The sequence below is a fragment of the Dreissena polymorpha genome, chromosome 2, assembly GCF_020536995.1.
Source record: "Dreissena polymorpha isolate Duluth1 chromosome 2, UMN_Dpol_1.0, whole genome shotgun sequence".
NCBI lineage: Eukaryota > Metazoa > Mollusca > Bivalvia > Myida > Dreissenidae > Dreissena > Dreissena polymorpha.
This window is the reverse complement of record NC_068356.1, coordinates 42,550,030-42,576,748: the sequence shown is the minus strand read 5'-3', so window position 1 is coordinate 42,576,748 and position 26,719 is coordinate 42,550,030. Positions and strand designations below refer to the sequence as shown.

The following is a 26,719-nucleotide window of genomic DNA, read 5'->3' as shown; positions in this document are numbered from 1 at the left end:
CAAAACAGTTTCACAAAATGTAGTCCGGAGGATATGGCATTTTGTTGATGATTACCATGAATTGCTTTAGAAGTAGGCTTTTATGACAATACAATATTTCAATTCTATAATTGGTATATTTAAATCTATTATTTGTTACTCTGCCACATAATTTGATACACACAATATTAGAGAACAATTGGCTGTAATTTTGTTATTTTTATCTTGGATTATTTTTTTTCGTCTTTGTTAATATTTGAGCAGCAAATCAATGAAGAATCAGTTTGAAATCAGACTCGATCTGCGTAATTGAACTGGTGTCCAACAGCACTTTTTTAAGAAACTTGATGTTTAGACCGTGTCAAAAAAACAGTATGTAATATTGTGCGAAGATAACATGAACAAAACAAAAACTCAAGTGCATGATACCAAAAACATATTAGAGTAATACAGCACATGATTTACACATGTCTTAGGTAGCTTGTGATATTTTGGTCTGAATGGTTGATCAGCTTTCATGAATTAAGGCACATTTTTGTGGTTATGTGTTTATTTGGTATGATACATAACATAACATCTTAGGTGTGGATAGAGCACTCAAGCATAAGAAATGGTAACTTAGTTTTATGATTGTTTGTCTGATATCTAGTAATTTGGACCGCTTTTTTATATACATGTAACATATTAATATTTTTATAAAATGAAGTAAATTAATTTTTGGCTTTTAAGTTTTTTGAAAATGTGGCGTCTTACATGGAGGCAGCCAAAGACTAGAATCTTGACTTTCAATGTTGTTCAGTACACAATCATTGCTCAGTTTATTTTACTAAGGCCATTATAAAATAGTTAGTCAATACACATGTATATTGTAACAAAGAAGTGCTGCAGTTGTATTGGGTTATTCACGAGGAAGGTGATAGGTTACCATGTTTGGGACAATTTTCTATTGTCTGTCTGTGACAGGTAAACACAAGGTATTTGGAGAGGGGTGTAATAACCGAATACTCTGGCTATGTGGGCGCAATTAGCAGCTACTTAAGTTTACATTTGTGAATAATGGTTTTGTTAAAAAATAACTAGATAAGAAAGATGATTCCTCAAGGAATGTGAGGGAAGAAGAATACAACACATGCCATTTGGCAATATGTCATTATTGTTTTGTGCCTGTTAAAAACTTGGTAATTATGAGTCCATTCAAATTTGGAAAGATTGTGACAATCTGGGTGGAAACAATGGAATGATGTACAATAGCCTGTCACTCCAGTTATTGTTAGGAGATTGATAAAGGACAGTGGATACTTTAAATATGCTGTGGAAATTATTACAACAAACATGTATCCATGTCTATAGGATGATTTTGTTGAATTGTCTTGGTCAGCTGATATTACTTATGAAACTGTAAATGGTTACATTCTGGTCATATTGGTTACTTGTGCTGTAAATGGTTACATTCTGGTCATATTGGTAACTTGTGCTCTAATTTCGATAATATTTGTCACAGCAAATGTATCATTAAGTCTGTTGATAATAATTCCATGCAAAAAGTTGAAATACATTTTCTAAGTTGTTCCCACAATAATTGGTGGACTCTTAATATTTTTAATATTTCAAATAGAAAAAGCCCAAGAACTTTTGCTTAAAGAGGTATTAATTAAGCGTTGTTTACAGGTGTGCCAAACCAGTATAATGGCCAAGGTCAAGGTCACTACGTGGGTAACCATGGCAACCATGTTCAATTCAGACAGGCAGAGCCCCAGTTGCCTTCACCTCCAGCCAATGAAAGTAGGTGGCTCTTAGGTGGTCATATTTGTCTTTAAACTTTTTAGCATCTTAATGTGTTGAATCAATCTGTGGTTTAATGTAGAAATTATTGGGGAAAACAACGTTACATGACACGCTTAACTGGGCTATGAGGTTTGTGTTTTGAATATTTTGCTCAGGGCAACTTTTTTGCTTTTTAGGGATTATGAATTATTACTTTTTTTATTGATACGATACTGTACAAACTGTGCTTCATAAATGTGTTCAAAGTATTGTCCCAGATGAGCCTGTGCATTACTCAAATGCTTATCAGGGATGACACTTTTGGCTTGAACTGGATTTAACTCTTTCAGTGCGGGAACCGAATTTTGAAGGCCTTTGCAAACAGTTTGGATCCAGATGAGACGCCACAGAACGTGGCGTCTCATCTGGATCCAAACTGTTTGCTATTCTGATAGTTTTGTGTTTTTTTTAATCGAAGAAATGCTAAATGTAGAAATTCAGCAGACGACATTTTAGCAGACGATAAGTTTCCCAGCATGCAAAGGGTTAAGTTTAAAAGGGACTTCCTATAATTGAAAATTTCAAGCAGAAAGTGATGTCCCTGATTAGCCTGTGTGGACTGCACCTATCTGGGAAAACACTTTGTGCACATGCATTAACCCTTTCAGTGCTGGAACCTAATATAAAAGGCCTTTGCAAACAGTTTGGATCCAGATGAGATGCCACAGAATGTGGCGTCTCATCAGGATCCAAACTGTTTGCTATTCTGATAGTATTCTTTGAAAAAAAATCGAAGAAAATGCTAATTTTAGAAATTCAGCAGACGACATTTTAGCAGATGACAAATTTCCCAGCATGAAAAGGGTTAAGCCCAGATTTCCCAGAATGGGGCTCATATGAACGTTCATCTTGCAGGCATTCCAGGGGGCAATGACCAGTTTATCAGCCTGTGTCATCGGGCAGAGGACTTGATGGACAGCTGTGTGCTGGAGGAGACCTCTCTCAACTACGTGGGAGCGCTGGCTAGCTGCCAGCAGGCCATAGACCACCTGATCGAGGCCAGGAAGCTGCCCCATCTCACACAGACCTCCCACACGTACGCACAGCGCAAGTCCAATGCATGTATCATCAAGATGAGAACTCTCCAGAAGAAACTCTCTCAGCAGGAGGGCAGCAGTGACAGTGGGAGCAGCGATCACAGGTTGGTTTTGTAAAATATGAGTTTTGTTTTTGTGTGCATTAAAGTAATTGTTAAAAACAAATTATGTTCCAATATCACTTTCCATTATGAAAAAAACTGTCAAGTTTCAACATCAAATTACCTATTGGAAAAAAAACAGTGATGTTTTAATGGCCACATTTCCTATTTGTTCAAAGCAGTTGTTTCTGATGGCATCTTTTCATTACTCACCAACAACTTTCACTCTACTGACTGTCTCATTTCAGAACTCGCCAGCACAAGCCGCAGCCCCAGATGCAGGTCCCTCTGAACGGCGCTAGACCTCCTTCCAGGACTGGCTCCCAGAATTCCATGGACTCCATCAGCACCAACAGCAGCTCTGGGCGCTGTAACACCCCTGTATTTGACAAGGTCATGAGGCCCCCCACAGATGAGAGGGTACCCCCTGTGGAACCCCACCTGCCTCCTGCGGAGTACCAGAATGCGCCTTACAAGGATCGTAGCTTTGAGACGAATATGCCAGATATAAATAACGCCCCCACAAGTGGGAATGCCGACCTTTATGGTACTCTGCCCAGGTGGAAGACCCAGAAGTCCCAAGAGCACATGAGGCAGGGAAATAATGAGAAACATGAGGCTGAAGTTTACCAAGATTTTTTGGATAGTCAGCGCCGACAAAGTGGAGGTCACAGCCGCAATAATTCAGGGGCCAGAACTCCTGTGAATGAAATCGGCCCCAGTTTTGACCCAAATCAGTTTACAAGGACAAACAAAGCACCAAATTTAATTAATCCTGGTTATAATTATCAAAACTATCCCCAGCAAGTCATCCCACCACCAGTTGGGCATCCTTTTCCAGTGGATCAGCCTTGTACATACAGTCGGATGAGCCAGGGTTTGAAACCAATACCAGTGACTCCACCTAAGATTGAGAACCAGTCTAAGCACACAGAGGTTTGTAACCAGTCTGTTTCAGGTCCACCTCCCCTGCCACCAAGGAAACCACTGCTAGCTCCAACAGCCAATGTGACAACAAACATTGAACAATATGACCAAGTAGTTAATAAACGATTGAAAAAGAACCAATACCACAATCCAGCAGAGGTTTTGAAACCCTCTGCTTGGAGACCAGATTCAGCAACATTATGCAGGCATGAAAGCTTTAAACAGTCAGGTACATCGGACACACATGTTCAGTATGCAACCCTGTCTGCCAGAAGCAGACCGGTTCATACTGCATTTGCCACAAAGCTGTCAGGCAATACAGCTAGTATGTGCGATGCTGTGTCAGTCTCAAGCAACGTGAACTTGCAAAATGAATCATTGTTTTCTATAACTAGTGGCCAACCAAACCCATCATGTCTGAAATTAGGTCGAAGTGCTTCATTCTCGCAGGCTTCTCGACAATCATTTACCATGGCAATCTCTGCAGCATGTCAGACAGCAGGTACTACAACGCACAAACATCAGTTCTTTTATGCATTTAGTAAATGAACCTCATGGGAAAATAGGGCTTTGTGCATTTGCTTAAAGTGTCCTCCAAGATTAGCTTGTGCTGTTGACACAGGCTTATCAGGGACGACTCTTTTTGCCTAATCTGGATTTTCGTTTAGAAGAAACTTCCTTTGAACGAAAATTCCATAAAAGCTGAAACTGTCCACCCTGATGTGGGACAACACTATGCACATGCATAAGCCAGTTTTCCCAGAACACAGGTCAAATTAACTGAACTTTGTAGTTTTAAATACTTAACTTGAATAGGATTCTTTTGATGAGGAAGAGGTGTGCTTCTTTTTTCATCTTATTCAATTATAAATGCATTTCAAATGGTGAAGCGTAAAATATGAATCCATTTCAATATTTTAATCTTAGTATGGTGTCTACATATAGTGTAAAATGTAAATCTTTTATGTCAATGGTAGAAAAGCACTTCTTGACATAATTAAATGACACTGAATGGTGACCAGGTTTAAATCAATCAATTTTGCAAATGATAAAATCTGAGCTCATGTATGAGCACCCTATCTGAATACATTTATTGAGCAAGTCACTTATCATCAAATCATTTTTCATGGGTCCAATCTTTTATAAACGTTTTCAAAAATAAGCGGCCTAGTAGTTTTTCTATTGAAACACTTTCTGTATAAAGATTGAAAACATATACCTTAATGAAGTCGTATCCTCTACCCACGTTTTTTGTTCAGGTGTCTTGCACCCCGTTACAAAATCAGCTGATTCACTGTTTAATAACACTAGTGATTGGTTGAGTGATTTTCAAAAGAAAATTTGAGAAAATTGATAAATAGGTAATGTGCTTAAACTTACGGGGATAAAAAAGATTACAATCTGCTGTAATTTGTGCACAGGCTTGTTTGAAAATTTTGTATTTACTTTCTTGTCATGTTATCAGCTGAATTCATTTAAGTTGTTTAGTTTTTACTAGGAGAAAAAAAGAATTGCACACTTTGGTCTTCATTAAGCTGTCTGGGCCTAAATACATTAATGACACCTAAATAAATAAAATACATTGAGGTAATAAAAACACTTTTACCAGACATCAGTATTTATGGAATACAACTAAATAGCTGCTTTGATAAGATGATATAGCATTAGAAGTGTGAGTAAATATAGATTAGCTGAAAAGAGCTCATAAATGAGTGTTATATGCTCCTTAGCTGAAAACTATGCTTTAATACAAAAGTAACTTGATACAATAACGTTAACTGAAATATTGATTAACTGAAACAAATTCAAGAAATTAATAACAATGGTGTTCATTTATTCATTCAGAAAAACAGGCTGGTACCTTTAAGTCAAATTTGCTTTCATGCAAACATTATCCAACTGTAAGTATAGGCATTCCTGGGAGACTTATTGATAACTACCACACTCATTGAGCTGTGTTCTGGGAAAATAGGACTAAATGCATCCGAGTAAAGTGTCTTCACAGATTAACCTGAGCAGTCCACACAGGCTTATCAGGGAAGATACTTTCTGCCTACACTGGATTTTTCATTTAAAAGAGTCCTCCTTCGAATGAAAAATTCTTTTAAAGCGGAAGTGTTCTTGCACAGGCTAAACTAGGATAACATTTAATGCACATGCATTAAGCCCAGTTTTCCCAGAATGAAGCTCAATAAGTTTTAAACCGATTGATTGTATTTTGCTGTAGCCTGGTTGATTCATAGTTTAGAAGGACTATTTTAGAAAAATATACACCAAGGGAAATAATTCACTTATTTTGTGGGGAAATAATTGTAGTTTTGTAGAGTAGAAGGAAGAATCATGTAAACCAATGGCACCTTTTAACAGACTGCTGTGTTGGATTTCTTTTGGTGACACGTGTAGCTGTTGGGATGTTCATTTTCTGAAGACTGCTATTCTATTGTCAAACTTAATTTGCATAGTCATAAATCATTGCATCTCTTCCCATGATCTTTAGGGCTCGGTCTTTTGATCTTCAACCTTTCAGTGAACAGCCTCTGGGAATATGCATTCCTTGGTACATCTCTAAAATAGATTAATGCATCAACTTTACATGCTCTTATGTAATTTACATTTTCTCACATAATTTTGCAATACCTTCAATATAAATGGACAATTAAGTGTTTACTTATTGTTAACATCAAAGGGTCAAAGTTTATCTTTGTTTTGTCTGTTCACACAAGTTAAGCAATTACTATTCATTAAAGTAATGAAAATAAGAGATCTATCAATGTTCACACATAATTATTCAGTTATGAGTATTGTCTCAAATGTTACACTGTACTGTTGTGGGGACAAATATAATGAGTTGGACTGATTCAGACTGGTTGTAATGAAACTGGTGTATACATCTACTTGCACCTTATCCACAAAATGTAAAAGGAATGCAAGAATCAATGAAAATAACTGTAATTTATACTAGTGTTCACATGTTATAAATATTTGTCATTTAATTTCCATATTCACATAAATTAAGAAATGCACAGTTTGTCTGACATGCTGCAGGCAGTGGGGATGGTTGTACTGAATATGTGTGTGTCTGAACATTATCTGCACCCTGCGTGCTTGCATAGCAACAGTATCGTAGAAATCTTTGGTTGCTGAGCACTGATCATCTTGCACTTCTTGTTGCTAAGGAAACTGGTCTCTGGCAGTAAGTTGGAGTGTGGATTGGTTCACCAAGTCTTATACATAGAGCAACGTTCTGAGTATAACTGGCTTTTATGCATGTGCGTAAAGTGTGGTTCCAGATTAGCCTGTGAAGTCTGCACAGGCTAATCTGGCACAACACTTTCCTCCTAAACTGAATTTTTTTTTAAAGTAGACACTTCCATTAAATGAAAAATACCATAAAGCGGCATTCCTGGTTAGCCTGTGCAGACTGCACAGGCTAATCTGGGACAACACTTTGTGCACATGCATTTCCAGAACAAGACTCCATACATCTACGCTGCTCACATTGGCTGGCCATCTGTGGTGGTAGGGGCAACGGTGGAGGAGGTCATGGAAACATGCATTTTCGTTTGTGTTTAAAAAAAAAAAATATTTTATTAAAATATTTTGTACATTAAGTATGTTTTATAAATGAATCATCAGTTTTGAATTAAGTCTGTATTAACTTTATCAATGATATATAATATATTATTAAATATAATGATATATGTAAAAGTTTTTATTAATTTTAATACAAGTATAGTCTTTTAATCTAAAGTCTTGGTATATTTTATATCTGTGAAGTTTTATTTTTATTTATCTGAATTGTAGAGTCAGCCTGATTTAAGGAAGCTATCCAAAGACTCTGTAGTGACCCCACAGCGACCTTTAACCCCACAGGTGTTGTGTACAGAGACCCCAGAAGGCGACCTGCAATCACAGATAAGCGTGCGTGATCTCAAATCTCGTTTCGAGACGACCAGTATTCGTGACACAAAAGACATTGCAGCAGCGGATAGATCCGCTATGAGTAACGACCGATCTCACTTGCCTATTGGGCAGACAAACAGTGTTGGCAGTGTTCAGTCGAGAACTCAGTCAAAAGTGTTTGCAATGCAGAGACAGCGAAGCAAATCAGAGTCCGAGTCATTGGAGCAGGAATCTCAACAACCGAAGTCAGTTCTGTCAAAGAAAGATAAGACTGGAGATCGGTTAGATAAACCGCGCAAATCCGTGACATTTTCGACCAACGTGTGTCTGGTGGAAGCAGCAGATGACTGGGAGGGGGGTTTTCATGGTGACCAGGAGCACGGTGGTGGAGCGGGACATACGGAGGATGTGGACAGCTCCTCTAGTAGTTCGCCCGTCGATATGGACAACCACCGTGCCTGCATGCTGTGCCATAAACACGGCATAGAAGTCGGGCATAACTACTGTACCAAATGTTCCTTCTATATGAACCAGTTTCAGCCAACTAAGTAGAACAAATTGAAGTTTATAGTGTTAGTGAATTGACATTGTATTAATAACATATTAGCCATTACATTTTGTTTTGTATTATTCATGATAACTGTGCATTTTATCGTTTTTCTTTGCATTTTTTCTTTAAATGATCTCTGTAGGTGAAAATTAGAACTATATAATAAAATTGTATGTTAATATTAACTAGGTTAATTTTAAGATTAGTTTTATTTTTGTATATTGCTGTTGTAATAATTCTTAGTTTTATTAACTTGGTTGGTAAAAAAATAGTACCTTTGAATAATGATTTAAACTTACTTCCATAGACTACATATGGTTTGCTGACTATATTAATAACACAAATCCTTGTTAAACGGTTATATTGTGTTTACACACTGTTATTTTATCTGTATTAAAACCACTGGTGTTCAGGGATCTGTGTTGATTCCAACTGTGAAATTGATGTGCTTTTTAATGTATAAGATCATTTATTTCATGCCTTTATCCACAATTTCTTTTACAATGAAAGTCTCTGCAAGTATGTATTACCATTTTCTCTTTCTTCTTTTTATTTGTTTTCCACTTCATATTTACGTAAGTATTGAATTAACAAAACCATCATCAACATTTAATAAAAAAATTTAATTAGCAAATTTATATTTTAAAAAGCTCCTCAAATGGATATTACTATTAAAAGCAAAATATCAATAAAGGCTTTGGTTAAATAAATTTTGGAGATACACATCCATTTCGCAACATCAGTTTGCTTTTTAATGTGTCATGCAAAAATGGGTCTTATGTCATAGGCAGCCCACCTATCTCCAGACCTATTGGGCAGTCTGATCAGGGGCTATGTTGTCTGCTCTAAAGTAATGCAAGGTTTTGTGGCCCCATAGGCAGACAGGGTAACTCTGGAGCTACTCTGGCCGCATATGGCATAAGACCCACTTTGGCAAGACGTTCATTGTATCTTCATTGTTGTCAATTTACTATTGTTACTTCACTTTTTATATGTGTGCATGTCTATACACTTTTATATTCTACTTATGGTTATACCTTTTTGGTTTTAACTTGTATTGTTTACAAACTAACATTCCTTTGTCTTAAAATTTACGTGAAAACTAGTCAGTTCATTTTAAACATTTTTCATATCATTTTATGTTAAGATTTTATGTATTGGAAAAAGCATTTAAAAACATGTAATACTTTCATGCTGAAGGTAAAAAATTGTTGGGTTTAGTTTCTGGCAAATGCTGTAAACATTAAATATTAAATATATTAAATAAAAAGATATAAGAATAAGGCTAATTGAGTATTTAAAAACAAAGTCTTATATGCCTATGTTTAACCAGTTTTTTTAATAGTTTATTATAAAGACAAAAGCCATGCAAATCTTTTCAAATCAAATTTCATTAAAATGTTAAGGTTAAGGAAATCTGACAACTTTGGATCTGTCAGTTGCTGATACTGTTTATTTTCTGTGTATGACAATAAATGGTATCAGATTGAACTAAACAGACACCATGCTTCCTTTAGTGTTCATACAATAAACATTTGTTTTATTGTAGAACAAACTTACAAACTTACCTGTTATAAATATGGTTTAATGATAATATACATACATTAAAATTAAAACTTTTAAAGATAATTGTAGCTGTCATTTTTGTCTGCTGACAAAAACTAAACGCCACAAGACAGTATCTTAAATTGTTTTAATATAAAATTCTATGTTTATAGCTTAACATTAGCAGTAGTTGGTGTGGTATGACTTACCAAGGTTTTCCATACTTTGAAATCAGTTAATTTAGCATTTTGTTACTAATACACTACATAGCAAAGTACAATGTTTTGTAGAAAGTTGTTCTAACAGCAATAGCAAAGTAATGCATTTAGATCTACGTTTTCTTGCCTACCGTCACATTAAAAAGTTTATTAGAATTTATTAGGCTATGAAAGTGGTTGTATTAACGATTTGTATGGAATGTGTTGCATCCTATTATGATACTGTACATATAGTTTGATCTGTGATATTCATTATTGAATGATCAAATTCCATAATTGTATCATGATAAATTTACCAGAACATGTAAAAGTCTCATGTAAATGCATTGGGGAAACAAATTAATCACTACTTACAATGCTAAGTATATTTCTAAAGTGTGTCTAGTGTTTGCTATGTCTCTGTTATTAACTTGGTCCATTCCAGAGAAAAGGACATAAAACAGTCAGCTGTACTACAGAATTTTGTTCTATTATTGCATAATTCTGGATAATGTTGAAATAACTCATTTTGGAAAACTGTTCATTTACTTTCTTTTAATTGATCTTAGGCATAGTTCTGGCATATGAAGAAACAACTGTTTCATTTTGTTGCATTCAAGTAATATGTGTAAAAGTGTAAAAGAATTATGTTCAAATTAATTCAATTATCAAGGAATATACATCTACATTCTTGTTTGATGTTTGCAGAAGAGAAAGTATAAACTAAGCTTGTTTTACACCTACAAAGCTGGACCTGTCATGGTTGAAGCAGATGGCTGTTTTATGACCTGTCTCCTATGATATGAGCCTTATTCTGCGAAAACTGGGCTTAATACATGTGCGTTAATGTCATCCCAGATAAGCCTGAGCAGTCCAGAAAGGTTAATCAGGAACGACTCATTCCGCCTAAACAGGATTTTTGCTGAGCAGTGATATCCTTTCAGCAGAAAATTCCATTCAAGCGGAAAGTGTTGTCAGTGATAAGCCTGTTCCGACTGCACAGGCTAACATAGGAGGACACCATGTGCATGCATTAAGGCCAGTTTTTGAAGAACAATGCTTTATGATATAATAGGAACATCCTATTATCCACCCCAAATATGAAACATATCAACTGCAATTAACCATATCAGATATACATTCTGTACATAAACATGTAGCAACTTTTTGTCAACATTTTGTGCCTGTAAAATGATATATTTCTGAATAAATATTGATAAAAAATGATAAATAAAAATCCAAAAAATTTATGCTGACATGTGTTGTGTGATTATATTTCAATACCCATTCCAGGTATTGTGTTATATTACCGCATAACATTTATGAAAGTCATCATAATGATGACATATCATATGTAATGTCATGGCAACATAAAATATATTTATTGTTCAATATGTGTGTCTTTATAAATGTCGTTATTTAATAACCATTTAATATTCACACATGCTTTTTATTACTAGTAATTCATTCAATGGAAAAAGGTTGACAGTTTGACAAAATGAAGCAGCTTAGTTTACACATAAAACTGTCTGACAATTGTGGCAGAGGGTAAAAGACTTGTGACACATTTATGTGAGGCAGGTCTTCTTGAAGCATATGATTTCACTGAGGTTGTACTACAGATAATATCTAGAAGTCATGAGAGTGTATGTTATGTTCACAATTTATAATACATGCATCTTCCATACAATGTTTTTACCAATATTCGTATGGTTTTATCCTTAAAAGTCATCTTAGCACAACTCCCTTCTATAACATGAATATTGGGTCGAACACACTGGAAGTACAGTTAACCCTTTACCACTTAGATATGTATTTTGATGCATTTCTAGTCCCTTAGGAAGTTAAATTTAATTAAAGACCTTTCTTACTATTCAAGTTTTTAAGGCTTCATTTCCAACCCTTAGGTACTGATGAGCAGCAAACGGCATAAAACCTGAACAGACTGCAAGTTACTCGCAGGCTGTTCTGGTTTTATGCTGGTTGCAAAAGCCATTTTCACTTTGCTTCTTATGGGACAAAGGGATAACATGAATATTGGGTTGAACACAATGGAAGTACAATTAATTACTGGACAGAGTATTTACCCTGTCAAAGTCCAAAACAATCAGTTACCAGAATTTATTATCATAATATAATTATATAATCAATAACAAGGGCTGTTTGTAAAACATGAATGCCCCCCATATGGGCTGTCAGTTGTAGTGTTTGAGTCACTGTGACCTTGACCTTTGACCTAGTGACCAGAAAATCAATAGGGGTCATCTGCATGTCATTATCAATGTACCTATGAAGTTTCATGATCCTAGGCATAAGCATTCTTGAGTTATCATCCTGAAACCATTTTACTGTTTCGAGTCACTATGACCTTTGACCTGGTGACCTGAAAATCAATAGGGGTCATCTGCCAGGCATGATCAATGTTCCTATGAAGTTTCATGATCCTAGGCGTAAGCATTCTTGAGTTATCATCCGGAAACCATTTACCTGTTTAGAGTCACTGTGACCTTGACCTTTGACCTAGTGACCTGAAAATCAATAGGGGTCATCTGCCAGTCATGATCAATGTTCCTATGAAGTTTCATGATTCTAGGCGTAATCATTCTTGAGTTATCATCCGGAAACCATTTTACTGTTTTGAGTCACTGTGACCTTGACCTTTGATCTAGTGATCAAAAATCGATAGGGGTCATTTGCCAGTCATGATCAATGTACCTATGAAGTTTCATGATCCTAGGCATAAGCATTCTTAAGTTATCATCCGGAAACCATTTTACTATTTTGAGTCACTGTGATCTTGACCTTTGACCTAGTGACCTGAAAATCAAAAGGGGTCATCTGCCACTCATGATCAATGTACCTATGAAGTTTCATGATCCTAGGCCTAAGCATTTTTGAGTTATCATCCGGAAACCATTTTACTATTTCGAGTCACTGTGACCTTGACCTTTGACCTAGTGCCCTGAAAATCAATAGGGGTCATCTGCCAGTCATGATCAATGTACCTATGAAGTTTCATGATCCTAGGCCTAAGTGTTCTTGAGTTATCATCCGGAAACCAGCTGGTAGACGGACCGACATGTGCAAAACAATGTACCTCCTCTTTTTCGAAGGGGGGCATAAAAAAGTATAAATAGGACAGGTATATGGCAACACCACAGATTTGCATGTGTCAAGTGACAACACCATTGACATAATTTCATTGAGGCTATTGTTTCATAAGTGTCATTATACTGATAAGGTCAATACATAAACCACACACAGAATATGAATAGCAATACAATACATAAACCACACACAGAATATGAATAGCAATACAATACATAAACCACACACAGAATATGAATAGCAATACAATACATAAACCACACACAGAATATGAATAGCAATACAATACATAAACCACACACAGAATATGAATAGCAATACAATACATAAACCACACACAGAATATGAATAGCAATACAATACATAAACCACACACAGAATATGAATAGCAATACAATACATAAACCACACACAGAATATGAATAGCAATACAATATTGGAGCTGCACTCTCAATAAACAGGGCTAAATGCATGCATGTACCAGATAAGCTTTTGTAGTCTACACAGGCTAATCATAGGCAGTTTAAAGGGAAACGATCGTCCCTGAATAGCACTGGCTAATCTGGGTTTAACCCTTTCAGTGCGTGAACCGAATTTTGAAGACCTTTGCAAACAGTTTGGATCCAGATGAGATGCCACAGAACGTGGCTTCTCATCTGGATCCAAACTGTTTGCTATTCTGATAGTATTCTTTGAAAAAAAATCGAAGAAAATGCTAATTTTAGGAATTCAGCGGACGACATTTTGCAGACGACAAATTTCCAAGCATGCAAAGGGTTAAACTTAAAGACCATACATCAAGCTTTGTTTTACCAGAGTGCGGCTCAATAATTATTTTGTTTGCAAGCATGGGACTTGACAGTTTATAAGTGTTATAATTATCAGTATTTGTAAATTTATCATATTGCAAATTATCATGCATATCTGTAGAAATCATGTATATTATTGCAAACTAATTCATTTATTGTGTCCAATTCCACTTAGTTTAGATTGAGCACCATTGCAAATCTTACATATCACGCTTTTCAACCATACAATATGACCAAACATATTGTTATGCAACATAATACAATTATGACGAGATAAAAACAAAAAACTTGAATATACTAATGGAGATAAGTCTTACTTAATGCCATAAATGATGTGTTTATGTTCTGTTCCATTTTCATGCACAATGTATTATGATCTAATGATCATATGTTTTTTTTATAATTATTTACCTTCATTTAAAATGATGACCAAAAGACAATGTGAACAAATTCTGTAAATGTTCTTTTACAAGCTCAGATTTTGAATACATGTAATACATGTGAAATGTACACGTTATAAACAGTTAATATAATAATTAGTTTCATAATGTCTACTATGATTGTGTAGGACAGCTGCTGTTCCAGTCTACTATGATTGTGTAGGACAGCTGCTGTTCCAGTCTACTATGATTGTGTAGGACAGCTGCTGTTCCAGTCTACTATGATTGTGTAGGACAGCTGCTGTTCCAGTCTACTATGATTGTGTAGGACAGCTGCTGTTCCAGTCTACTTAATTGTGTAGGACAGCTGCTGTTCCAGACTACTATGATTGTGTAGGACAGCTGCTGTTCCAGTCTACTATGATTGTGTAGGACAGCTGCTGTTCCAGTCTACTATGATTGTGTAGGACAGCTGCTGTTCCAGACTACTATGATTGTGTAGGACAGCTGCTGTTCCAGTCTACTATGATTGTGTAGGACAGCTGCTGTTCCAGTCTACTATGATTGTGTAGGACAGCTGCTGTTCCAGTCTACTATGATTGTGTAGGACAGCTGCTGTTCCAGTCTACTATGATTGTGTAGGACAGCTGCTGTTCCAGTCTACTATGATTGTGTAGGACAGCTGCTGTTCCAGTCTACTATGATTGTGTAGGACAGCTGCTGTTCCAGTCTACTATGATTGTGTAGGACAGCTGCTGTTCCAGACAATTATATAACCTTGGTAAGAATGGCTGTAGACATTCGTCTTGAGAATCTCGTCCTACTCAACTGCACAATAATCCTTGGAAAAGGCCAAAAACTTTATTCCCGACAGCAGGGACACCGAAGAATAAATTAAGTAACCCTTTACCACTTTGATATGTATTTTGACGCAGTTCCTTAGAAAATTCAAGTTTTAAAGGCTTCATTTCCAACCCTAAAATACTGATGTGCAAACAGCATAAAACCTAAACAGACTGCGAGTTACTCACAGGCTCTTCTGGTTTTATGCTGTTTGCACATAGCCATGTTCACATTGCTTCCTAGTGGGAAAGGGTTACACAAAACCAACACTTACTGTTTTAGCACTTTATAAGTAAAACTTTGTAATAAACAAAAAAGTATTACATATCCATTTATTAATTAAACTGCACTGATAAACTAGAATTTGGTCAAAAAATATGTTCTTGTTTATATCTACACATTTTGTAGATTCATTTGAAAGACATGCTTAACTTTTTTTAATTGGTCTCTAAAAAGTGAGTAATAAATATTAAAAAGGCAGAATCAAAACAGGAAACAAAAAATTATAATCAATTAAAAATTCATCACCAAATGTTCATGTAAAATAGATCGATAAATATCACAAAGCACGCACATTCCATCACTGTATTTTTACTAGCCACTGAATCCAAGGCACATTTCATACTGTTACATTATCCAGTAAATGTAAATGACACACAACAGAAGGGCGAACATTCAAATGTCAGTTGCCTAGAAAAATACGAAAATTATGTATTGACCCATACATACGATCTTATTTTGGAAAAAAGCTTAATGCAGTCCGCGCAGGCTAATTATGGATTTTTTAGTACATATTGCATCAATCTAAATTTAGAGTTAATTTACGATTGGTTGAATAAGAACAGTGCTCGATGCGCTCACATTGTGTCACACGATTTACATATGTTCAAGGGGATATCCCTGTACCAATTAGATGTCAAATCGAGGCATACGGGGATATCCCACTTTTTAGTTTATGGAGTGTGTTTACTTCCGGAAAATGGAGAATGTCCACAAAATTCTGAACACACGTTTATCGTCAATATTGGGCAGAAATATAGAGTTTTTGTAAGTAATATAATGACTACTGACTTTAGAAAAGGTGGAATGATTGATCGTTTTAGGTTTCCCGCTTTTTGGTAAAATTTCCTGACAATTTTTATGGAAAGTCCCGATTTGGACCTGAAAAATTCTGGCATGTATGATTGATTACCAAATTTTTGACGTATATTGTGTGATATTGATTAACATAATTCTCAATTCTTTTGTTGATTTGTGTCTTAATTGTATTTATCATCCTTAGCTTAGACTGAATGAAGACGCCATTTTGTTCATTTGACATCTCAATCTTTTCAGATATGTTCAATCAGCCCAACTAGTAGGAGTAATATGATAATATTGGCCCACAAGATACAAATAGCAAACCGCTATTTATAGTAAAGGTATGTACTATTTCATAATAACTCTATGAACATCTCATCCACTGTAATTACATAAGTGTCTAGCAGAATCACAGACAGATGACACACAAGCTCACAGCGGTTTGGCCAGGTCAGGTATATCTTGAGCCATAGAACTAATAATCCCATTCATAACTCCCCTAGACGACACCAGGTTCTGTAACACCTCTGCTGCACCGTCTCTGAAACAGGCATGCCAAACTTAAAACTTTAAATCAGTTTAACATTGTTCTTATAATGTTTTTGTCTTTTTACTAATTCTTCCTAAAACACAATTTAAAATAGGACAAACATTATGTTAATTCATTGTCCCTTCAACTTTGAACATATTCTATATTGCATAGCCATACGCCTGGACTAGGAAGTGACAGGCATCAAGAAGTGAACTAACCCATATTCTGAAAGTAGACATTAATTTTTAGCGAGAATGTAAAATGTAAAACTTTAGTCATGACCACAGCAAGAAGTTTGCATTTCCCTGCTAAGCAAATAAAATGGACAATGCACAACTGATTATGGGATTACAATCCTCAACACACTTACCTTTCACCCCTCAAAAGGAAAGTGAAAATAGCTATATGCAACCAGTAGAAAAATAGAACAGCCTGCAAGTTACATCAAGTCTGTTCAAGTGTTAGGGATCGAAATGAAGCCTTTAAAACTGTAATCTATAAAGAAAGGTCTTTAATTCTATTTGATTTTCTATGGGAATACAAAGAGTCAAAATTTCCAAACCTTAGATACTGATAAGTAGCAAACAGTATAAAACATGAACAGACTGTGAGTTACTCGCAGGCTGTTCTGGTTTTATGCTGTTTGCACATAGCCATTTTCAATTTGCTTCTGAGTGGGAGAGTTAAACATACATGAGCAGCTGTCGGACCGACTCCTCCGGCTCAAACTGTACGGTGAACAAGATGGCCTTCAGAGCATACTGTCTGATGACGTCATCCTTGTGTCGTAAACACTTCTCCACCAGATGATGTAATACAGACAGCTGGAAGGAAGGCATGAATGTATTGCAACAAAAACGATAACGGCATTGTGACCAAAAACTGATTAATTTCAGCTTATTTGATAACGATTTTTTATTACAGTAGACTCTCTGTAAACCGGACGGTCTCGGGACCGGCCTGATCGTCCCGTTTTCAGAGAGTTCCGGTTTACCAAGAGTTTTCATATTGCCGAAATATACATGGTATGCATTGTGTACAGAATCACATAAAAATAAAACAAACCATATACATTTACATGTACCATGTGATAACTGTACGCAGGTACTGATGATGTTAATAGCATTCTTAAAAATGTGTTTTTAATCGATTTAAAGCAAAAAAAATCCATACCAACTTGTTTTGATTAAATCCAAAGTTAGCGTGGTGCTTTATACATGTACGTACCATTTCAGCGTTAAAAACATGGCTATAACATTAAACTTTTAAAATACCCGAGAAGATCACAAGAAAGTGATCGTCGCAACGGCATGCATTAATTTTTTAATTAAATTGTTTATCATAGGCGATAATAAATAATTAATTAAACGATCGAGTAAATCACTTGTTGGTGTTACCGCACGTCTATTATAGACATTTACAGTTTGTTTTACATTACTTAATCGGACTCCCATAGGGCGGTAACGACTTGACACCTTTATGGTATGTTTAATCCGATTATCGATAATTGCGCGAGAAAAATGTGTGACACCGCGTTCGCTGTGCTGACTAGGTATTGTTATTTTCACGCCTCGGGCATCTTGAGAATTTAGACCGTCCGGTATACTCAATGTAATTAACGTTGAAAATGACCACATTTTTTAACAAAGAAATAGGAGAAAATACGGGACTGGCCCGACCGTCCGGAATCGGGAGAGTTCCGGTATTCAGAGAGTCCAGTATTGGCAGAGTCTTCTGTATTGGCTAAATAAATAAACTACTAGTATATGAAAATTTTCTAGAGTATAATATTTGTAGTGAAAATAACAGTTACTGAATGAAAAACTCTATTATTTTAATGAATCACAAACTATATATTTGAATAACAATAATAAGATTTATTAATAAACATGTTCATTATTTAATACCACTTTGTTTGAATTTTGTTGGAACTTTGAAAAATTTGATATTCCTCGAATAATGTTCCGCAAAACATCAATGTTGTCGACATCAGATATCATCATCTCAATCATCACATCTCGACAGTCTACCAGACCTCCCTAAAACATACACACAATGGCAACAATCCAACAAACAGTATCAATGTGCATGTACATTTCTCACAGTATTGTGATACACTTAATTTTTTTATTTTTCAATTTCAAATTTGTCTCACCTCTTTTAAAGGTACATTTTCAGTTTGGCTATATATATGACAATATATGTACAAATTGTCACAGACTCATACAAATATGTGTGCATCATATTCAAACAAGGAAAATATCACTCATGACGTAGAAAATTGTTTAAAGCATGTGTTTGTTTACTGATCATCACCTATAGAAATGGGAAAAATGACATGGCTTTTCATCAATAATTTAGTAAATACATGTATTACCAACATAGCTTTAAAACTATCAATCACATTTGAAAGCCAGCATGGTGTAGGGGTAGCCTGTTAGTTTTTGCTTCCATAGGTCCCGGGTTTTGAACCAAAGGTCATGAACAATTTTTTTATTGTAACTATTTAGATAAATATATTCCAAATTACTAGTTTTGTTAGTAAGTTCATTTAATGATATTTTTTTAATAAACAAGGGCTGTTTGTAAAACATCCATTCCCCCAATATGGGCTGTCATTTGTAGTGGCAGCCATTGTGTGAAAACGTTTTTTGTCACTGTGACCTTGACCTTTGACCTAGTGACCTGAAAATCAATATAGGTCAGCTGGCAGTCATGATCAATGTACCTATGAAGTTTCATGATCCTATGCCTAATTATTCTTGAGTTATCATCTGGAAACCATTTAACTGTTTTGAGTCACTGTGACCTTTGACCTAGTGACCTGAATATTAAGAGGGGTTATCTGCCAGTCATGATCAATGTTCCTATGAAGTTTCATGATCCTAGGCGTAAGCATTCTTGAGATATCATCCGGAAACCATTTTACTGTTTCGAGTCACTGTGACCTTGACCTTTGACCTAGTGACCTGAAAATCAATAGGGGTCATCTGCCAGTCATGATCAATGTACCTTTGAAGTTTCATGATCCTAGGCGTAAGCATTCTTGACTTATCATTCGGAAACCATTTTACTATTTCGAGTAACTGTGACCTTGACCTTTGACCTAGTGCACTGAAAATCAATAGGGGTCATCTGCCAGTCATGATCAATGTACCTATCAAGTTTCATGATCCTAGGCCTAAGCGTTTTTGAGTTATCATCCGAATAACTATCTGGTGGACGGACGGAACGACGGAGCGACCGTCCGACATGTGTAAAACAATATACCCCCTCTTCTTCGAAGGGGGGCATAAATATCTGTGAGAAAGTCCCTTTCACTAGTGAATGCATACAAACAAACACCCCTTTTATGGAAAATTTGTTTAAAAGGAATTTTCCTTTAAAGGTAAACCTAGTTTAAGGGGAAAGTGTCGTCCCTGATCAGCATATACAGAGTGCACATGCAATTAGCCCCGTTTTCCCAGAGCAAGGCTCATATGAGAACCAGTCTGGCTCAAGTTTCAGTTTAATATGAACCAGTCTTGCTCAAGTTCTCAATTTAATATCAACCAGTCTTGCTCACGTTCTCAATTTAATATGAACCAGTCCTGCTCACGTTCTCAATTTAATATGAACCAGTCCTGCTCAAGTTCTCAGTTTAATATAGATGACCTTATAAAATAAGGATAATAAAATAATTCAAGCTTGCTTGGCCCAACTGCTGACTTCAAAAATTGACCCAGTCCAACATGCCTTCCCTGCCCACTGAGAGGCAGATACGTAGCTGAGTGACATATGAGTGTCACCATGGTTACCTGGTCCTCTGCGCTGGTGGCCAGGTTTGCGACAAGACATGTGGCATTGACCCAGACCTGCATGTACAACGTCTCAGTTTTCATCACCGAGAGCAGTGGGCGACCGGCAGTGAAGTCTTCCTGCATGAATGTTTAAATAGTTACATTCAAATCTTACTATCTGATAATTAAACTTGAAGCAAACGCTTTTTCGCTTAGAAGCAATGTGAAAATGTAAACTCACAGTCTGTTAAGGTTTTATGCTGTTTGCTACAAGTCGGTCAGTACCTTCTGTACGTTAAGGTTGGAAATGAAGGGTGTTAATCTACAACTATCAACACAAATGTACAAATTTACATATATTTACCCTTGGTTAGAAGGGCTGCAGAAATAAGTCTATAGACTCATTGATTGTTCCACTGCACGGAAATCTTTAGTAAAAGGCGAAAGATTTATTCGTGACTGTAGTGAAACCAGAGTTAATTCAATGCTTCATGGTGCAGGGTTTTATATGACAGATGTTTATTTTTGCAATGTATATTTATGACTGATCCTTTTAAAGCGATACAAATGAGTTCTTAAATTGTGTTCTGATTAATGTGTGAGTAAAATTCTCAATACATATTAAAAATAAAATAAAATATTTAAAGGGATGTAATAGAAATGTTGAGTTTGTTCCCTTAGTTAAGGACAAATCATCACACATCAGGTAAAATAAGACACAAAACTCATGATTATTGTAGTAACTGTTATTCTTTTATAACAAAAATTGACTCAAATCTACTGGTTGTAATGAAATGCAATTTAACTGATAAGATTCAAATTAAACACTATTATAGTGTAATTAAACACTATTGTAGTGTTTAACTTATGATGATTTTAATGCTATTAGAATGACAAAACAAATCAGGTTTGTAAAATATTACATGTTTTTTTTATATAGAAATTACAGAACATATTAAAAAAACTTATGAACATTAGAAACAAAATAAAGTGTGTTTCAGAAATCATTAATGAAATAATTACTTTAAGCGAGGCTCTTGAAAAACAGGGTTTACTGCATGTGCATAAAGTGTTGTCCCAAATCAGCCAACTAGTCTGCACAGGCTTATCAGCAACAGCACATTCAGCCTCTACTGAAGAGACTTCTATCAAACAAAAAATACCATAAATGGGGAAAGTGTCTTCCCTGATAAGACTGAGAACTCTGCACAGGCTAATAAAGGTCAACACTTGAGGCACATGAGGGTGGCATTATTGAGGGGCCACTTGAGGCACATGAGGGTGGCATTATTGAGGGGCCACTTGAGGCACATGAGGGTGGCATTATTGAGGGGCCACTTGAGGCACATGAGGGTGGCATTATTGAGGGGCCACTTGAGGCACATGAGGGTGGCATTATTGAGGGGCCCCTGTATGACATGTATATAACCTGTAATATTCTGTGTTTATTCCAATCACTTCCCATGGATAGATAGTTGAGACACTTCAATGTCAATGCCTGCATCTGAAACCAATAGCCTGTACATCAACCGTTCATATATCATAGCAATTTTTAATTAATCTTGAAAGTTTATAACTTGTGATCATTATTTTATTCTTTGAAAATTGTAATTTGCTTTGTTTAACATTTTTACTGACTACCCATATGTCCATTTAGGTAAATTTATTTATCTGAATAATCATCACACAATTGATATTTATATATCTGTTGATACTCTAAGAGCATAAAATTGACCAACAGACGACTTCAAAGTGATAACTAGGACCAGTTTATCCATTTCATTACACGCATCCTGGGTGAGCTAACCTCACTCCACATACGGCTTTTTTTCCATAAGCTGCCAGCGGACCTCATCCAAGCAATCTGGTGATAGCTGTTACTCATAGTGTTATATTAAGATAAGAAACCTACCTGCATACTCCCAACCTACCTGCACACTCCCAGCCTACCTGCACACTCCCAATCTACCTGCACACTCCCAACCTATCTGCTCACTCCCAACCTACCTGCATACTCCCAACCTACCTGCTCACTCCCAACCTACCTGCTCACTCCCAACTTACCTGCTCACTTACAACCTACCTGCCCACTCCGAACCTACCTGCTCACTCCCATCCTATCTGCTCACTCCCAACCTACCTGCTCATTCCCAACCTACCTGCTCACTCCCAACCTACCTGCTCACTTACAACCTACCTGCCCACTCCGAACCTACCTGCTCACTCCCAACCTACCTGCTCACTCCCAACCTACCTGCTCACTTCCAACATACCTGCACACTCCCAACATACTGGCACACTCCCTACCTACCTGCACACTCCCAACCGCAGCCATCTTAAGTAGCACCTGTAGCGAGGCCCCAGAGTCCTGGATGAGCGCGCCGTGCATGGAGGAGTCTTCCAGGATCCTACCTAGCAGACCCACCATCGTCAGTGATACTGTCTCACTACCGCCGCTGCACTGCCTTAGTATGGCAGTCAGACATCCACACTTTAATGCTGGTGAAATTATGACACAATTTTGACATGAGGCGCGTTCTGACAACTGGGCATAACGCATGTGCGTAAAGTGTCGTCCCAGATATTAGCCTTTGCAGTCCGCACAGGCTAATCTGGGACAACCCTTTCCGCCTTAATTGGATTTTTGCTAAGAAGGGACTTCATTTAAACAAAAAATGTCATAAAAGTGGAAAGTGTCGTTCCTGATAAGCCTGTGCAGACTGCACAGGCTAATCTGTGACGACACTTTACGCACAAGCATTATGCCCAGTTTTCTCAGAACAAGACTCTATATTTTTGGGCTTCTTTGAGCTTCATTCTGGGACAATAGTGCTAAATGCATGTATGTAAAGTGTTAGTTTGACCCAATTTATTTTTAAGTGCGAATGCATCGAAAACCTCAGGCTTATTGAAACGCTCTCGAGTCCGTTTCCTGGGCCTAGAACCAGTACTTGGTGTCTTTGGGGGTAATCTAAAGTGTGCTCCCACAGTGGGGATCGATTCCATAAATTCCCGGTCGCTAGGTGGACACCATATCCATTACAGGGACATGTGTAAAGTGTTGTCCCAGATAAGCCTGTGCAGTTCACACAGGCTAATCAGGGACGACACTTTCCGTCTAAATTGGATTTTTGTTAAGAAGAGACTTCCTTTTTACAAAAAAAATCCATAAAAGCAGAAAATGTCTTCCCTGATAAGCCTGTGTGGACAATTTACAAAAACATGCATTAAGCCATTTTTTTCTAGAACAATGCTGATTTAATTGAGTTGCATTCTGAGAAAACTGGGCATAATGCATGTGCGCAAAGTGTCGTACCAGATTAGCCTGTGCAGTGTGCACAGGCTAATTAGAGAGGACACTTTCTACCTAAACTTGATTTTCGGTACCATAAAAGCGGAAAGTGTCGTCCCTGATTAGCCTGTGTGGACTGCATAGGCTAATCTGGGACAACACTTTACGTACATGCATTATGACCAGTTTTCTCAGAACATGACTCAATTAAAAACAACTTCTGTTCAGCTCAGGTTTTTACATTCAATATCAGCTTTAACATGTATGGCCCTCTTAAATAAAGTGTAATAACATTGGAAATCAGATAATACATTTTGTAACTTTTTTTTAACTTTCTCCAAATAAAAGCAATTTATAAGAATTTTGAGCAATTATATGAATATATAAGCCAACAGCACAATAAGGAAATTGTATAGCAGTGGTGACATGGAACATGACTGCTGCTGTTTATGTGCTCATCTAAGGAATAAGGAGTTACCAGAAATTAGTGCTCCATAAATTATTTTAATTAGGGATATTTGTATTCCACCAGAAGGAGCTTTATGATTTTACATCTTAGGAAGTTGCATTAAAATGTCAACCAGTGCATATGATGATATTCAGTTCTTAATCACTGCTTCACATTACCAATATCACGATACTTTGGAGACCTGCAGAATGTTGTGAGAGCTTCCACACCGTCCAGTATTATTTGTTCTTGTTCACTGGGCACTTTCTCCAATATACTGAAACATGAATAACAAACTAAAATGCTACCCGAATTTCATGACAAACATACAAACATACTCATAAATTTTCAACTGTTACCAAACCAGACTTTTGATTCAACTGATATTTACTAAATGGTTTGAACACTTCTTTCTTTATGATTATGTATTAAATTTTGAGTTTTAAGCCTTAGAGATACATAAAATGCACATTCCAAAGTTAGTAATCTAGTTCTTATTCATTTTTGGAAACAGTTTGAATTTTAATTGATTTTTTGGTAAACAAGAGCTGTCCCAGGACAGCACGCTCTACTATTCTCCGCCCTGATAATTTATATATTTTCTGTCTGAAACCTTGGCCACGCCACAAACACAGATTCTTGTTGTTTGACCAGGACTTTATTTTAATTTAATAACAATGCAATATCAATCAGATACCTACATCACATGTTTAATTAATGAGTGCAAACTATTTTTTATGTTAAATTTATTGACGGTGACCTTTGTCCTAACCTGACTGGCCCCATAAAGTTTCTCAACATAAGTAAGCGTGTATGATTGATACACGCCAAATTAAAACACAATAACTCAAAGCAAAGTCAAAGTATTTAGTGGAAACATGTTTTTCATTTTAAGTAACAGTGACCTCTGTTGGAAATGCAATCCCCAGGTAGATCTGCATGAATGGTACCTTCACAAAAAATTAACACTAAATACCTCCATCCAAACTAAAATTGCTATAAGGATTTTAGTATAATTTTAGTAATACTGACTGTTACCCCATTGGACCCAAATGCAGTCCCAGGCTAGATCAGCATAAATGCTATCTACTCACACAATTTATATAAAATCAATTTCCATCATATCTGAGTTTATTTAAGAGAAACTGTTTATCTTGACCCTACTGGCCCCAAATTCATCACACCCCAACCCTACCCTGTTGTTACTTTAAGCCCTAATACACCCACCCTCCCAACCCATCCCTCAAAGACCACATAGCCCAACTGCTCAACCCAATGGTGACTTGAAGGCCCACATTGTTTGTCTGAAACCCCATCATCCCACCCCATGATGGCCTGATAGAATTGTATTGAAAGGCTGCATACTGGCAGAGTACACTGAGTATTCTGCTCTGAACCATGTAGGACCTCACAGGATCAAAGGTGGACAACATATTGAGAGCTCCGACTGCAAGACCCTGAAAAAACATACAAACAATCAAATTATTTTAATTCACATACCTGCAGAATAAATTTTGTTCATTGAGGGGTACAGATGGATGAACAGGGCAATTACACATTGCAATTCTGCTCATTGATATCTATACAACCATAGAGTCATACGTTGAAATCCTGTATCGTATCTGAAATATATTATATAGCCCTAAAGTTCCATCCTAAACAACAACAAAGGACAATTACTCTTATTAAAGAAAGTGTAAGGTTAAGGTTCCAGTGAATGGCATTTCTCCTCATTGAAATCTATATACCCATAAAGTTTCATGTTGAAATCTTGTATAGTACATGTATCTAAGATGTAGCCTTAAAAAGTTACAAAATACAAAAACAACAAAGGGCAAGAATTCTTATATAAGAAAGTTTAGGATTATGGTTCTTGTGCATGGAACTTCTCCTCATTGATATCTATACACCTAAGAAGTTTAATGTTGAAATCTTATATAGTTGATATGTAGCCATGAAGAGCTTGTGACAGACGGACATCATACAAAACACAACAAAATGCAATAACTCTAACCTACCAGTAGCTCCATGTTCTGTGTCTTTAAACTTTCCCCTGCCTGAGCAACCAGAGTGTGAAATCCCCCAAACTTGAACATCTGAAAATATATATGAGCCTAGCTCTGTGAAAAAAGGGTTACATCAATGTGCATAAAGTGTTGTCCCAGATGTGCCTGTGCAGTCTGCACAGGCTAATCAGAACGACACTTTCCGCCTAAACTGGATTTTTACTAAAAAAATACTTTCTTTAAAAAAATATCATTAAAGTGGAAAGTGTCGTCCCTGAGGGCCAACACTTTACACGCATGCTTTTTACCCCCTTGTAACAGAGTGAGGTGTATATGCATTGTAATGTTCACAACACTTCCAAAAATCGATGATTTAAAT

General features: G+C 36.5%; 3 protein-coding genes and 1 non-coding gene across 6 annotated transcripts in view; 1 reads left to right on the top strand and 3 right to left on the bottom strand.

The window, feature by feature from the left end:
• The window catches only part of LOC127866789 (uncharacterized), a 50,570-nt gene extending 39,257 nt beyond the window's left edge, over nucleotides 1-11,313 (top strand). The window contains exons 13-16 of the mRNA XM_052407594.1: nucleotides 1,648-1,761; nucleotides 2,659-2,944; nucleotides 3,190-3,877; nucleotides 7,673-11,313. Coding sequence (XP_052263554.1) covers nucleotides 1,648-1,761; nucleotides 2,659-2,944; nucleotides 3,190-3,877; nucleotides 7,673-8,323 — 1,739 coding nt within the window. The 3' untranslated portion in view covers nucleotides 8,324-11,313. The remainder of the gene's footprint in view (nucleotides 1-1,647; nucleotides 1,762-2,658; nucleotides 2,945-3,189; nucleotides 3,878-7,672) is intronic.
• Nucleotides 1-26,719, bottom strand: part of LOC127866801 (protein phosphatase 3 catalytic subunit alpha-like) — a 273,905-nt gene that overhangs the window by 140,091 nt on the left and 107,095 nt on the right. The window lies entirely within an intron of this gene.
• The window catches only part of LOC127866800 (uncharacterized), a 30,097-nt gene continuing 15,547 nt past the window's right edge, over nucleotides 12,170-26,719 (bottom strand). For all 3 annotated transcript variants that reach the window (XM_052407620.1, XM_052407619.1, XM_052407622.1), the window contains 9 exons: nucleotides 26,353-26,430; nucleotides 25,700-25,791; nucleotides 24,514-24,611; nucleotides 22,906-23,093; nucleotides 22,024-22,098; nucleotides 20,613-20,732; nucleotides 18,723-18,854; nucleotides 17,509-17,639; nucleotides 12,170-16,824 (listed from right to left, as the gene is read on the bottom strand). In XM_052407620.1, coding sequence (XP_052263580.1) covers nucleotides 16,716-16,824; nucleotides 17,509-17,639; nucleotides 18,723-18,854; nucleotides 20,613-20,732; nucleotides 22,024-22,098; nucleotides 22,906-23,093; nucleotides 24,514-24,611; nucleotides 25,700-25,791; nucleotides 26,353-26,430 — 1,023 coding nt within the window. In that variant the 3' untranslated portion in view covers nucleotides 12,170-16,715. The remainder of the gene's footprint in view (nucleotides 16,825-17,508; nucleotides 17,640-18,722; nucleotides 18,855-20,612; nucleotides 20,733-22,023; nucleotides 22,099-22,905; nucleotides 23,094-24,513; nucleotides 24,612-25,699; nucleotides 25,792-26,352; nucleotides 26,431-26,719) is intronic.
• Nucleotides 20,957-21,073, bottom strand: LOC127870526 (U5 spliceosomal RNA). The gene has a single exon (XR_008044873.1). It is a non-coding gene; the product is annotated as a U5 spliceosomal RNA (small nuclear RNA).